The sequence below is a fragment of the Protopterus annectens genome, chromosome 3.part1 (assembly GCF_019279795.1).
Source record: "Protopterus annectens isolate FY-2018-M chromosome 3.part1, PAN1.0, whole genome shotgun sequence".
Classification (NCBI taxonomy): Eukaryota; Metazoa; Chordata; order Ceratodontiformes; family Protopteridae; genus Protopterus; species Protopterus annectens.
This window is the reverse complement of record NC_056732.1, coordinates 489,931,245-489,948,325: the sequence shown is the minus strand read 5'-3', so window position 1 is coordinate 489,948,325 and position 17,081 is coordinate 489,931,245. Positions and strand designations below refer to the sequence as shown.

The window sequence follows — 17,081 nt, the reverse complement described above, 5'->3', positions numbered from 1 at the left end:
GTAGGAACTTTACCAGATGACTTAAGTGATCATATGTTAACTTACATTATAAGACAAAAGAATGACATCCCTAACACCCCTACTTACAAGATCTCTCGAACCAACAAACATTTTAACCCTGTATTATTCCAAAATTAACTTAATGCCTGTAACTGGTCCCCACTAAAAACTCTCCCTCTTGAGCAGGCTGTTAAATATTTCAACTCTAAATTCTTAACTATCCTTGATAAGCATGCTCCTAAACAATCTATCAGAATGAAGTCCAAACCTGCCCCCTGGCTTTCAAAAGAAACTAGACAACTCATATTGCTTAGGAATAAATCTTGAGCCAAGTGGAGAGCATCCAAAAATATCTCAGAGCAACAAACATTTAGACAGCTAAGGAATACTACAAAAAAGCTATACTTACTGACAAAAAACTAGTATTGTAAACTACAGCAATCTCACCATAACAATCCACAAAAATTCTGGTCTAGCGTTAATAGACTCCTACACCCAGGGCACTCCAGTACACCACCCCCTCTAGGGGCTGATAACAATACCTCCCTTTAAACTGCCAATGCCTTCAATACCTTCTTCTTCACAGACAACATAAAATCTCTAGCCTGTCAACTGTCCACAAACAGCTCTAATCTCCAAGCCTCTTTACCTAATACTCTCCCAACATTCCAAATACAACCCATTGCTACCTCGTACATCCAAAAACTTATACATAAACTTAAGCCATGTACCCCCTCTGTGGACCAAATACCATCTGAATACCTGCAAAAAGCAGCTAAAGCAGTTGCTTATCCTGTATCCATCCTTATAAACAGAATCATAAATGAAGGAACAATCCCAGATATCTGGAAAATCTCCCACATTATCCCTCTACATAAAGGCGGAAACTCCAATGAGTATTCCAACTACAGGCCTATAGCTCTATTATTACCCTTAGCAAAAGTTATGGAAAAATGCATTCACCATCAACTAATTAACCACCTAACCCAACATAATATACTAGCTAACTGTCAGCATGGCTTCAGGCCATTTCATAGTACCACCACAGCCCTCCTATCTTTCACTGACTCCATCAGTAAAAACCGTAATAAAAACATCCTCTCATCAGCACTCTTTATTGATCTATCAAAAGCCTTTGACATGGTCAACCACCCCCTACTCCTAAAAACTCTTGAATCCCTTGCTCTTGACACCAAGTCTGTTCTCTGGTTTAATTCCTACCTTAACAATAGGCAACAAGCAATCCTTTGGGAGAATAAACTATCTTCCCACCTGCCAGTCTCCCTTGGAGTCCCTCAGGGCTCCATTCTCGGTCCACTTCTATTCTCAGTATTCATAAACGACCTTCACTTAGCAATCCCTCAAGCTACCTGCATACAATATGCAGATGATTCCACGCTCATATGTTCTGCCAACTCCCCATCTGGACTACAATCCCTAACCCAGAAAGTATTCAACTCAGTCGAGGCATGGTTCTTAAAACGTTGCCTCCTTTTGAATGCCAAAAATACCAAGCTCTTACTCTTCACACCTAACAGTAAGTCCCCCCCGATCAATTTCTCAATCAAATCAAATAATGGTACCATTATAACCCCAGACTCTACCACCAAACTATTAGGAGTCTCAATTGACAATAACCTTACATTTGACAGTCATATAAATAACACAATAAAAACCGTAAATAGAAAATTGGGCTCCCTATAAAGAATAAAACCCTTCTTAACACCAACAGCCAGAACTACAATTGCCCACTCCCATCTAATCTCCACTCTTCTTTATGCTTCCCCATATATACTAACCTAAAGAAAAATAATCTCACTAAACTAGCTAACTCCTATAATAATATTGCCAGGTTTGCCACTGGGAACCCATTTAGAACTCACCACTGTCTGAACCTACAGCAGCTAGACTGGCTTGAACTAAAAAACATTCTGATACTTTCCCAACTTACCATTGTTCATAGGATATTCTACCAACCTAACAACACACTGATACTCTCTAACCTTATTATCCCCTATACAAACCTCAATTCCTTATGCTCTTCCACTAAACTACTGGCTAGCATTAGCAAGTCTAATAACTTGGCAGGTGATTCCTTGTTTTCTAATACTGCTGGAAAATATTGGAACATGTTGCCATCAGATCTAATGGTACTTCCCTCCTTCCCACTCTTTAAGCAAAGGCTGAAGCAACATCTTAAAACATACTGGTTATGCCCTTGCTGTTACCCTGACTAATTGTCTGCATTCTCTTTTGCCATTTTCTCTATCCTGCCTCCCCTCACCTTTTAACACTACTTACCACTGGGTAGTGGTAACTGTCTTAAATTATTATTGCAAACAGGAGATGAATTAAACTGTGAACATATTGTAAACAACCTCACATATCTTAATGTAAGAGTATCTTATTCCTTTCAAAGTTTTGTGTTTCATAATTAGCATACTTCTCTTTAGCTAAGGCTCTCTAATTATTTTTAACTAATTTTTCTTTATATTTGTGTAAATAATTCTTTTTGAATAATGTGTTTGCTTAAATGGTATGACTTTGTAACTACTGTTCTCTCATTTATTTTTATCATACATTTTTTTCTCTTATATTTGTGCATTATAAACATTTAAATGTTACTGTGGAGCTTTTCTCCCCGGGCCTCTGCTGAAAATTGAACTATATCCAGTTGGACTAGCCCGGTTAACAAGTGTAAAATAAAATAAATAAATAAATGAATAAATAAAATAAGGCAAACCTTATCCAGCAAGAGGCTTCTGCAGATCTGTCCTTCAGATGCCGCCAGTCTGCAACTGAAACATCTTACACAGGAACACAGGCTATTTTCAGACTGTACCAATTACCAGTATGCTTACAGTGGGAAGGGGTCAGACATTTCTTTCAGTTGTGTCACAGGTATTTATACTTTCACAAGAAATATTCATGGAGGGTTTAGTAGAATGAGACAGCACATATCTGATTTCAGCAACTACTTGAGGTGTACAAAGGTGGTAAAATATACATGGCACAGTCTGATGATACAATGGCACTGTCAGGAACATTAACATTGGTGGGCTTACACACATCCCCCCACTAACATATGATGAAACTGTACATGAGCAGGTCAAACCTGCATTATCACTACTGTTAGGTGGATATGCTACAGCTGAGAACTCTGCTTATGCTATGCAGGTTACTCAGGCCCAAACAGCATCTGTGAGTCACACTACTCATGATGGATGGATGCCAGTTAGGAGGGAGATGTGTTGTGGTCTGCTGTGATTTCCTGACTCCAGATCTTTCCAAATCCTGAATGAAAAACTTGGCATTAATCAGTGAACTGACTATACAATGATCAGGTCACATAGGTGGTAAGCAAACAGTTTGGAGATGGTGAGTGTACTGCATACCATGTAAGATGATATGCAGCACTTGCATGAATTACAGTGCCTGCATAGTGACATTAAGAGACAGGGAGCAGATGGTGCTGCCCAAATCACTGATTGTTAACATTACAGTATTTTGTGCATCCATGAAGCACCTCCAATCTGCAACTGCAGGCCCTGCTTTATGTGATCATGGAGGAACTCTGATAGAGTGTGGTCATCAGGTCAGGCATACTTAGAGACTGTTGCTGAAACAGCATCACTGCTGACTTTGGCTACAGAGGCAATCAGATTTGGGTATGTCTGGTCACTTGTACATATCCATGGATGCTCCCAAGTCTATACCCTTGGAACAATTCATAGAGTGATACAATGTCAATACATTTTATGAGCAAGAGGTTTCCCATACATCTTCATGATTGTCATCTGGGTCATAGAAACTGTACATCTGTTGGTTCCTGCTGTGCTATCAGGGAGCACATGCATGCTACTATGTTTCTACACCATCCCTCCCACAGACTGCAATGAACACTGACACCATGGGTCACAATAGTACACATCATCAATGTCATCGACACATTAGTGTTATCCCACAACTGAAAAATGTGACCCTTGACTCCCTACAATGTGTTTCCAGACTTCATGTCTACAGCAATAACCATCATATAATAGTGCTGCTGTCATGTCAACATGTCCCCCCAGGCTTTGCAAATGATGATGACCTTGTTCTGGCCATCCTCTGACCAGTGTGGGTAGGGTAAGGAAATGTGTGATGCACAGCTTGGCTTGTCTATACATTGTCTTGCATATCCTGAGTGTGATAATGAATGCACCATTTAATTCAGTGTTATTTGTATTATGACCTATAGTTGCATAACAGATCCAATGGCCTCATCTCAAAAAAGTGAAAAAAAAAGATTTTTTTTTTTTTTTTTTTTTAAGGAAAACAGAGGTTCACAAGTGCCAGAGACAGATAAAATGCAAGTTTTAAAAAAAAAAATTTTAAAAAATAAGTGCAGGCAGGAAATCAGTAAATCAGCTCTAGGTTGTGTTCTAAATACAGTTCAGCAATGAAAAAAACTTAACAAATAATCTGAAGCAAAATACTTAAAATCTCAAAAGTGGCTCCTTTGCATAACAGATCACACCTCTTTGCCAGTGTCAGGATGTATTGCATCCACTCATGCTTCACATGGGTTCCCACTGTTGCCTGCTCTTTATATGGTTGCCTTGCTGCTTGACTATTGCTTCAACATATATAGTGGGCCCTGCTGGGATATTTCCCTGCTGCTGTTGCTGTTTCTGCACAAATACGTTATACAAAAACAGGCAGGCTTCAGGCAAATACTGAAGTGCCCAACCAGATTAATCAAGACAGTAGAAGCTTCCCTTCAGTTGACCAAAACATATTCTACCACATTCTGTATCTTGCCATGTGCAATATCTGCCATAGTTAAGGAGTTGTGGATGGTGGTCAATGGCTAGAGTTCCAGTTCATATGAGGCATTCTCTGAAACACACAACAGATGTCTGTAACCACCAACATGTTAATCTACCAAGTAAGTGACCCTGTGGTAAGTCTGCCTACATGAAACACTGGCTTTGGTCAGATATGTGCCTGTTATCAGAGTCATGAGCATCAAGTGGGTGCCACACAAAACTATTTTCAATGGTACCCTGGGCATTGCACACCACTTGGGAGTTGAAGGACAAAAAACCCTTCTTGTTTATGTATCTGACATCTGACACACTATAGGGCAAGTGGGTCATGATGGCAATGTGTGTGCAGTCAATGGCTCCTTGGACCTCAGAGAAATGGACAGTTGTATGAAGTTCCAAAATAGTGGAGGTTGTCTTCTCTGCTGTCCTTGGCAACCGTGTATGGACCTCTACACGATGCAGCATAATATCAAGAAACTGATGTACGGTACATAAGGCTGATGCTTATGTATTCTTAGCCTAGCCTGTCTCTTGTTGGTCAATGAAAGCTCTCTTTGGCTAGGATACTTAAAACCACACATATTTATGGTACACTTGGATGAGGCATTCCGTTATCTCCCTTTTTTACCCATCTGAGTGGCACAATTCAACATGCTCCCATATGGTATCCCGATCCACACGAAGCAAACCATGATCTGATGGTCAGCCAAGTGGCTGTAGTTTAAGCAGTAAAAGCAGCATCTGTGGCAGTGTAGTAGACTGCTGTATGCCACATTGTGTGCATTTTCTATGAGTGTGGTCTCTAATGCATGTTGACCTGATATAGCTGCTACTCCTAATTTTTTGTTTTTCAATTGAATTGTACAGGTTATAGGTCACATTAAAGGTGGGAAAAGTTTTGAAATGATTTATTGTGGTCTCATTTTTTATATCACAAAAACCTGGCATTTTAACAGGGGTGTGTGCACTTTTTATATCCAGTGTGTGTGTGTGTGTGTGTGTGTGTGTGTGTGTGTGTGTGTGTGTGTGTGTGTGTGTGTGTGTGTGTGTGTGTGTGTGTGTGTGTATCATGGAATTTTTACAGCACTCAGATAATGACACTGAATCACTTGCTTTGGACTCCTTCCCAGCTCTCTGAATCCAAATACTTCCTATTAACAGCTGGCAATCAGAACTCCTTATACAATCCAAGGTGCTCTGCAGAATTATTAGAGATGTATGCTTGAGGACAGACTTGATTTTCATAACAGTGCTGCTTCACAGAAAACTTGCTGTATACAAAATCAGTTTTAGAAAAAAAGAAAAAGAAAAAATGTAGTTAAATGGGGATGTCATTATTTAGCCATTGGCAATAAGTAGTTAGCATGGCCTTCTTTCAACAGTCAGAAGGTTGTGTTTTCCTTCTTATAGCTGTCAGTCAAAACTCATGTATACACACACACACACACACACACACACACACACACACACACACACACACACACACACACACACGTGTCCTAATCTTTTTATCTGATATATTACCTCTGTGACATAAATGGTTATATAACTACTTAAATGTGTAATTTTTTCCCCTTTTGGCTATGCTGTCCATCAGTGGACAGGAGCTGGCAATGCCATTGATGATATTTATATCTCTGTAATGCTGCTAATAATTACTTACATTGTAAAGTGATGCATAATTAAGTGCATGCTTGCAATATATCAGAATAAGCTGCATTTCAAAACCATAATGGAGTTGTGTTTATACACAACAAAGTGGCTAAGTGCTTTGTGTATTAAAGGGTTTAAAAACTAACTGTAAAATAAATTAAAATATTTTATATACATTAATAAAGTAACAATTAAAATCCAACATATGTAATATTAGAAAAAGTATACTTTGCACCACAATAAGTAAGCTATCTTGCAGTGTTAATTTGTGAATTTCCTAGCTTTGCTAAGCCAATAAAATATGTTTTGCCAATTGAATGTAAACAGCACATACCTAGAAACCCTTCTGCACTATCTCTTCCACTAAGAAAATGCCAAGTAAATTTTGTATAATTTATAGAGAAGGAAGCAAGTAAAAGAAGCACATGCAGGAAGCTACTGTTTCCTTGAATAGCTGTGCAGGATCACCCTCTTTTTTAATACTGCAGTAGTCACATTCAGAATGCATCTTGCTTATCTAGCTGCATAAGCTTTCTAGAATAAGACTATAAACAACATCACTGAGCTCCTTCACTGCATAAAATAATAGGAAAAGTAACAGCATTATCATTCTCTGAGGATGGAACAATGACACATCAGATGCACTTTTATAACCAGTAGATGTGAATTAAGCTTAGAAAATGAATTAACAAGCCTGACTGAAGGTCCAGCTCCCATTACCTCAGCATAATGTCACTTCCTTTCAATAAATACACAGAACTATGTGAAGTGGCAAAACAGCATAAAACAAAACATTATAATCACAAAAAAATCCAAAATGTTCAGGAAATATACAAGACAAAGCATGTTAAAACATGATAACAGCCAAAGCACAAATTAAAAACATTTCCAAATCATGTTAATTAATAATTATTTTGCTTATTTATGTATGCAACTTCAAGGCTGACTTTTTTTGTATGGTATAAATGAAGCATGTGAGCTTTACTTTCCGTAACTCATAATTTGCATTTAACTTTGTTTCAGGAACTGTATGCACCTCTCACAGTTGTTGCAGATGGATTGTTTTCCAACATAAGGAAGCATCTTATTTCTCAAAAACCTAATGTAACATCCCATGTTGCTGGTGTTACTATGAAGGTAAGATGTTTCATGTCCAATAGACACTTTTTGACATGAAGTCATCATTTGTTAATAGGCAAAAAGCATCAACAAAACTTAATCCATTAAGAATGTATATAACTAATGTTACCACTACCTTGGATGCACATAAAATTATAAAGTGAAGCTGGATGTGACAGTTTTTCATTCCTTTAATCAAACTTGTGAAAATCATTCTGGGATAAAATAACTTCCACTTATAACATGTGTACAGTATTTTCTGTATTGTCTCTTTTTAAGTCATTTTTATTAATAAGCTTATGAATAAAGAAATATGATTGGCTGGTGGGTGAGAGTGCTAAGGGAAGTGAAGAGATATAGGATCCCAATCATTCAAACTAGTTTAGTTAAAACAGAAGACAGAATATTTTCTGCAGTCACATTTGTAAAAATTTCTACATAGTAAATGTATGTTTTCCTTGTTTTACCACTGTTTTGTAAATTCTTTATTGATATGAATCCTAGTATCCCTGAAAGACATCCATTAAAATATCCAATGTTCAATGTTCTATATTTCAAACCCAGAACCTTACTAGGCCTTTGAAGATTTTGCCTCTAAGACTGGACTCAGTCACCCTCTCACTGACAAAATTATCCAGTTTCCTATCCTGAGTAGTAAGGAATTCCATCAACAGCTAGACCTAAAATAAAAGGAATTTTGCCTTGTGTTACACCTGCTTATTTCACCATGATAGTTATTTCTAGTTCCTAAATGATGTTTCAATCTAGAAATACCCACACTAGCTCCATATCCTTTATAAAATATACAATGGTGTATTATAATTAAATCCTCCATTAAGAGTTTATACTCACTATAAAAGAGTGATAATGATTTCAATCTTCTCTGGTATCTAATACCCCCTCAGACATCTTAACTGATGAGTGAAACACATTTATATTCTATCTGTACTTTTATTGACATACACACAGACCCACCATATTCAGTCAGTGGTCTTATAATTACCTTGAATATTGGCAGCAGAACATTTCTATCCCTACTATCAAGAGTTATCAATAAATTTCTAAGTTTAAAATAACACATATTGATAACCCCTGGGATTCAATAAACTCCATGCAAGAATAGTGTTATTCTTGCATGGAGTGGTTCGTGTCCGTGTAGCACAGCAGCGTGCCTTGCATATTCATTAAGGCACACTGCTGTTCAACCTACACGGACACGAAATGTGAATGAGTGCAGGGGGCATTTCCAAGTAGTGCAAGGACATTGAACACACCCCCCTGCACTCAGAAAGTACAGTATGGCACTTTCTAAATTGATCTGGCACAATATTAGAGATTTACTCTAATATTATGCCAGTATCTCAGAGTCCGTGGACACTGAAATTAAATAAGTGATCATTTCAGTGTCCACAGATACTGAAATAAGCACAGCAGCAAGGAAAGCAATGCAGGGGATGTGTGACAGGTTCTATGACACACACCCTGCATTGCCAAAGTGCCGTACGACACCTCCGCAACCTGCTAAAGCAGGAAATGTGTACAAATGCAGAAATAATGGGGGATAAATCCCTCAGAAGGGACACAACACACATATTGCCCATTAAACTTAGAAAGTTGATAGAAAACAGGTCATGCAATAGCATGAATTACCGAAGGGAAGAAGTCTGAAAGCAAATGTATGCCAATATTCCCTGGCAGGACTGCATGTGGACAAAGGCACAAATGATGGGGGGAAAAACAATAAAATAGGGACACGTCTGAAAAATTGCCCTCACACACTTAGAAAGTTGACAGAAAACAGGATATGTATTAGCAGGAGTCCCTGAAGAATAGAAGCCTGAAAGCCAAATGAATGCCATTATTTTACAATTGCAGTCCTCAATTAGTTGTCAGAACACCACAAGACCCACTGATATAACATAATAATATAATAATAATATATACTTTTTTTCTAGGCTAAGGAATATTTAAGCCTAACTAAGTGGGTGTTCACGTTATGGCCCTCTGCTTACCATAGCTTAAACATCCTGTAGGAGATAAATGCAAATATACAGGTGAAATTTCCAAGCCCACGTAGTGTAGTGGTTAGAGTCCCAGCCTTGCATCCAGGTATTCACAGTTTGAGTACCAAGACAGACAGCTTATTTTTCTATGTGAAAGTAGTGTTAAAATCATTTTTGTAAACTTAAATTATGTAGCAACTGTTTTTTTTCAACCAGGGTAGTGTAGCAGGTCCAAAGGTGAGGTGTCAGTCTAGAAAAGATGTGAAACCCCCATATAAATACAAGTGCCCCATACAGTATAGTCACACAAGAATATAATGTAATGAAAGCACATAGGGGGATGTCATGGAAGGTAAACATAAAATTATAATATGTCAGTAATGATGAATCAATCCCACAATCCTGATACTCTATAAAATGAAATCTGAGCAATGCTATGCTAAGCTGGTGTAAGCATTGCTTAAATGTATATGCTAAGCAATAAGTAGCCCAGCTAAGTGGATGTGCGCATTGGTAAACAGTGCTCAACATCTAACACTTTAAGCACTGCCAGTCTTAGCTAAGCTGGTTTGTGCATCGCTTAGCTTAGCTCAGCATCTTCAAAATGGTCCAATGATGGCAATGGGCAGGAATTTGGCCCTATTTAAAGCTTGTAGGTGGGAATACAGCCATAACTAGTTGTCGATTATCTTTGCAGGCACTATGGTTGACGTAGAAGAGAGATTGTGCTTTCAGGTGCAGTGCTGGGGCATTCAGGAGTCCAGGGTCATGGTTGGACTCCCAGTAAAAGACCATGAGGAGAGACTGCTGCAGGGGCAGTACCAGGGCTCACAATACAAAGTGGAGGCCTGGAACACATGATCTCACCAGTGCTACTGGCATCCCTTGAACTGGTGAGCAGGTCTGGCACCATTTCACTGACCTCAAGCATAGGAAGAGGGAGCTCTTGAACCAATGGACCCAAGGCCCCCAGGCACAGAATGTCCCAGAAGTGTGTAAGTATCAGTATCAGTTAATGTTTACCAAAGTCCAGCCTGCATATGTGATCGAAAGGTATGCCTAAATGTTTCTTTATCTTCTGTACAGCTGCAGATGAGAAGGCTGCGAACACAGACACCCATGCCAGCAGGTTGCTATGGCTGCACTAGGAGCCTAGTGAGTACAAATCTAGCTTGCAATATTCAGGGCAAATAAATAGAAAGGAGTAAAATGCCAACTGTCAGTAGGTTAAAATGTGTACTGTGTGTAATGAATAAATGAGACGTTAGCAGGGTAATAGTGATGTATAGGATATCTATCAATAAATGTGTCAGTACCCTTCGATAAAACTAAAATCCCCAGACTGTTGTGTTTACTTTGGTATGTGACGGTGTGAATCTAAATGTGTACAGGTTCTGCACAGCAACTATGGCTCTGACAGCATGAATTAATTGACGCTCATCTGACAAAGATTGTGGAGCTGTAAAACAGGAGATCAACTATATGAAATATTCCATGTACCAAGATCTGATCCCTGAATAGTAATGTGTAAAATAATATACTGTATCCCCTACAGCAATGCTTTATGTTAACCATTGTTTTCCAGATTGTAATAGGTCAAAGTATTAATACACAGTACACTAACTATCTGCCATGCATGAATGTCAGAATTACAAGGTCAGAATGTCTAACCAAGAGAGCATTAGGCAGAAAACAGTCAAACAAAAAACAGCAGTTACTCAGTAGTTAATTGTGATGAAACGCAACCTTGTTGTACCTTTTTGCACAAACAGGCACAGTTCGAATCCTGGCAGTGGTAGTAAGCTGTATGCATAATTTCACCCAAGAATATGTGAATATGTGTAGAAACAGTCAGGTAGTGTTAACATAAGTTTCCTCCACAGGTCTGCCAGGTTTAGAAATGTTTCTATTAGCTGTAAGAAGGCTGTATTAATACAGTGTGTACAATGTGCTGTAAATGACAGCAAGATAAGTACATACACCAAGCGGTTTCTTCCAATAAATGTCCCTCAAGTGTCATGCTGTCATGGCTAGTGGTCACCGCTGCCAATACCCAGGGTGACAATTACAAATCCAAGTGAAGTATGGCAGTAGCACAAACACACACACACAGTATGAGTGCAGGGCACCCATGTCAGTGTCACATATGTAACCTTGAATATGTGAATATGTGAAGAAACAGTCAGGTAGTGTTAACAGATATTTCCTCCACAGGTCTGCCAGGAAGGAAATGTATGTATTAGCTTTAAGGAAGCTTTAGTAATATACTATGCACAAACATTCTACTGCCCAACCCCAGGCCATAGGTAGATGTAAAGTGAAGTTATACCTGGATAGTAATGAGTAGAATAATGATCAGGACAGTTGTGAACAATTGAAGCCTATACAGTTGTTAACTGACATCTCTCTCTCTCTCTCATCCACCCTATCTTCACCATTAATTCATGCACATAATCAACGGGTATGTTTTTCTCCAAACCTACTGTTGGAACATGTGTCCTCTTGTTCTACAAATATTGAAACATTTGATTATTAATGTTCCCCGTTCAAATACTATCATTGGTGGCCTGTTGCTATCAATGTAACTTGCATGCCATTATAATGCCTACTGTGGTTACATATATGCATGTGTTCTGTTTGCTATGCGACTGTTTCAAATTTGTTTTATGGGGTCAATTGGAACACCCATGCATGTGGTTATAACTAATCTTGAAATGTGTTGTACATGACTAACCAATATATTTTGTAAAACCTCAACACCCTAACACGTCTGGGAAGGCAGATCCCAGCGGATACGCCTGTCCCACCTCATCTGGCCATGGTACTGGGCCCCAGCACATCTGCAACCCAACCTCGGACCTCCTCGTCCACTGGTCCTACACAACCTTCAGGTGGAACTGCCTCAGGGGACGAGGCCTGTCCCCCCAGGAGCGGATGTGGACAGGAAACCATCACCCATAGCCAGGTCTAGAGTTTGGTGCATAGCACCATCTAAAAGGAGTTTGGTGGACAGCTGCACCAGCTTGAGGGCTGCCTGGTGCATCTTGAAGGTCAGCCTGCCCCTCCTGTCCATCCACCAGCACAGCCACCTTTGGAGCAGTGAAGGTGTAATGGTGATTGCCCAGGGGTTGGGACCTCAGTCCCACTGTATCCATTTGGGGACTCATGGGCATCTGATTCCCAATGACCCTCCCTGTCCAAGGTGTTTACCCCCACGTGTCATGTACCACCCCTGTCTGCTGTCTTGTCTGTCTTCCTAACCAACTTACCTCCCCAAATATACTTACTATCATTCCCCAACATCCCACTCTCACCTTAAAAAAAAGGGCATCTGTTCCCAAAAAAAAAAAAATTATGCACCATACATAGCTGTCCATTTTGCACACGTGTCCACTGGACACATGTAATCTGGTCTAATTGGCCTGACAACACATTACTGTTGTCCTCACCCTTCTCTCAGGGGTTTGAGTGGCCAAATTCACTTCCAAATTCTGTAGAAATTCACAGCTATTGCTGTAGAAGAAATGGACAGCTATGGACCTTTCCTACACCTGTCCTGCACATCCCTAGCTACCTTTCATACTGTACTTCCCTCTGCATGCCCCTTTTTTACCACTTTCCTATCACCCCTTTTTCTTTTCTTTTAAATAAATTAGTGCGGGGGTAAGTGGGAATAAGCAGCGCTAAGTGAAGCTAAAATCTGATTAACCGTAGCTTGGCATTGCTTAGTGTCATGCAAACCTGCGCAAACCCACTTACAACTGCTTAAAAGTGCCTTAATCACTCTGTATCCATCAGACCTTGTTCTGCCCAGCAACAAAATAATCAGCCCTGCCACAACAACATAGCACTACAACATCTGAGCTGTGAGAATATGTAATGCTTTAACAAACATATCATGCATTTTGGTAATTTAACATTAATGAAAACAATCATCAGTCCCAAGTCTCAAACTCATGACCCTGTACACTACAGTCAGCACAATGCACCACTACACCATCTGAGCTGAAGGAATTAATGTCACTTTTTCAAACATATCATGCAATAGAGGCATGCAACATGGGAGAAAGCTCTGTGGAATAATTCATGTGTTGTATATAGACATATACATATAAATATAAATATATATATATATATATATATATATATATATATATATATATATATATATATAAAACATATATATAGATATACATATATAAATATATAAAGGGAGGAATATATATATATATATATATATATATATATATATAAATATAAATATAACATGCAGTACAGTCATACCTCAGAACCATCCCTCTCAACTTCTTAGTGGAAGAAACCTGTACAAAGGTTGTAAAATGGGGAGGGAAAATGGGTCACATATAGGGACATATTTCAAATATCGCTGTTAGAAACTAAGACATTTGCTACAGCAACAGGGTGCATTTCAGCAGACAATTACTGAAGGATATGAGGATGGAACCAAAAGGTTATGTCATTATTTACTGACATAAATCCTTGGATTATCACAGTGATTTACCAGACAAATACAAATAAATTGTGGAACAGAACAAAAGTATGGGCCAAACATCTAGACATTCCATGAAATTCCTGGCAGTGGAGAGGTATGCTCAGAACCCCTTAGTGCAATGAATCTGGAAGAAACCTGACAAAGTGGGCAGACAAAGGCATGAAAATAGGGACATATCCAAAATACATGAGTAGATAAGTGGAGAAAGTTGATGTAGTAACACTGTAAGTCCTAACATATATTGACTGAAATATCACAAGTCTGGGACTCAATTGCTTCATATTAGTTAGTGACCTCAATCCCCATATCATCCCACTGATGTGTCAGGAATACACAACAGTTATGGGGACCAGACCAAAGATATTGGCCAGACAACTGGACATCCTACAAATATGTAGACATAACACAACATTAGGGAAACTACACTGAGCTACCAAGCAACGTCCAAACTACAATTGGACTGACATAACATTACCCAAATCCAGCTCTGGGACTGCACACATGCATTTGCAAATATAACAGACACTACAGGGATGTAACACTAGTGGAAAAGAGACACTGGTGTGAAAGTGCATAGCCACAACCAGTTGCACCACAGTCACAGCGACATACCAGTAAGCAAACTGAACACTACTGTATAATGACTGTGTGAGCAACAATATCCCATTTGCCACTCACATTACCCCTACATATACTACCCAAGTCACAGTATAGTGGGAATCAGAATGTGTTATGGGACATGTTACAGTCTGCTCGTACAAACATATACAGGCAAGAGGGAACCAGAAACTGGAGCAGCATGCACAGTCAGATAGAAAAGGCCCATGACACTCACATGTACCCCCCTCCCTACATAGTCAAAATAACATGTACACACCACACTGCTACACAGTCCTGAAAGTCTGTTAACAATGGCCAGAAATACACAAACTTCTCAAATGTACAGTTTCCCACAGAATGTATAGGCACAGGACTCATATCTATGGCCGCTTTCTTGTTACATGTCTGGGGGTCTACGACATCACTGGGATGGTAGCAGGAATGTAGGCAATAAATAATGATACTACATACCTCTGAACCTCTTAGTGCATGACATGTGGACAAAGTCTGACATAGTTTGGAGACAGAGGCCCAAACACAGGGGTATATTGGACATATTGCTGTTATAAATTTAGACAGTTGCTGGTGTTACAGGGTTTTTTGTAACATATCTTTTCTGAGGGATATGAAGTCAGTAACACCTATGGATGTTAGCATTTACTGACTGCATTCCTCATAGTGTATCCTACTGATTAGCCAAGGACAACAACTGTCTGGGGAACAGATCAAACATATAAGCCACGCATCTGGACAGTGTCTAGGCCACTGGACAGTGTAGATATATGACCGCAGTCATGTAACAGAATGGAAATCTCCTGACAGCTGCCAAACATGTCACCCATCACCTTACGAAGCATTGTAAGAAAAACATGACACTCCCCCACATCAGCTCTGGGCAATTACCCATGTATAGTCAAATATAGCAGGCACTACATGGATGGAACTGTAGTGAAAAGCAGATAGTGGTGCAAAAATGTCCACCCACAAACATTTGCATCACAGTCGCAGCAACATACCAGTATCCAAAATGAACTCTAGAGTAGAACGACTGTCTGGACAAATATATCCTGATTGCCAGTCACACACTACACCGACATATCCTGGCCAAAATCACAGTGTACTGGGAATCCTGAGGTGTTGCAGGATATTTCACAGTCTGCCCCTACAAGCATACAGACCTGATGGGCAGCCAGCAGCTGTAGCACATGCACAGTCAGATAGGTAAAGGATGTATGGCACTCAAATCTGCTACTCTCGCTACTCAGCCCAACAAACATCTATATACAACACTGCTACACAATCTTGGCAGTCTGTTCACAATGGGTAGACATACATAACTGTCATATGTACAGATTTCCACAGAATTTCCAGGGAGTGCAACCATAATCCTGGCCACTGCCGCATATCACCGCCAGGAGTCTGCTAAGTCACTGGGATGATAACTGGAGTGCAGTTGGTAATTAATGATATACCATACCTCTGCATGTTGTAGTGCAAGACATCTGGACAACACATGATGTTCCTGGGGGCCCGGGGCCAGAAAGAGGGACATATCACACACAATGGTGTTTTAAACTGAAACAGTACCTGGTGTTACACGTGTTGTTATAACATAACATCTCTGAAGGATATGATGTCTGGAACACCAATGGATGTCAACAGGTAGTGACTACAATCCTCACATTATCCTACCGATCCCATTAAAACAGATGTTGTTCTAGGAACAGACCAAACATAACAGGCAAACCTCTGGCCAGTCTGTGGACAACATGCCAGTTGAGAGGTTCGTCAGAGGCATATCACTGTCAGATGTCAAGTCACTCAGTAAATGCATGTCCAGACAAACCCTGTCAATCTAGCAACCCATCATGTGTATAACAGCACTAATGACATACAATCTGTACCCAATTTTGGAGCTTTATGCCCCCTGTTGTTGGGCTTTCTCCACATGTCCTGTCCTGTGAGGTATTTCCACCTACTGTCTGTGAAGCTGTAGCCACCACACCTCCATAATGTCCCACGCACAGACAAGGAAAAGGGGCAAGGCCCACATGAAGGATGTCCCGTATGTTAGAACAAGCAGCAGTGTCCAGGCCTACATCACAATACTACATGGGCACCTACATTGCTGTATGGCATCAGCAATGCCTGACAGGGCAACATCAACCCCCTCAAGGTATGCTGAACACCTGTGGTGGACAACAGCAATACACAACTTCCATTACAGGTGAAAGTAATTGCAGGACGAGCCAAGAAGGAACAGATGCCTCATTGGAAGCCATGTCACCTTGTTCTGCATAAGTAAATAAGATCACAGGTGATGTACCCTAGGGCTGTCTTTGAGTGCAAACTGGATACATCCACCAAGGCCAACCACTAGGC

At 39.8% G+C, this 17,081-nt stretch overlaps 1 protein-coding gene across 4 annotated transcripts in view; it reads left to right on the top strand.

Moving 5' to 3' along the window:
- Nucleotides 1-17,081, top strand: part of LOC122798186 (squalene monooxygenase-like) — a 1,096,774-nt gene that overhangs the window by 321,257 nt on the left and 758,436 nt on the right. For all 4 annotated transcript variants that reach the window (XM_044066929.1, XM_044066933.1, XM_044066931.1 and 1 more), the window contains exon 5: nt 7,488-7,601. In XM_044066929.1, coding sequence (XP_043922864.1) covers nt 7,488-7,601 — 114 coding nt within the window. The remainder of the gene's footprint in view (nt 1-7,487; nt 7,602-17,081) is intronic.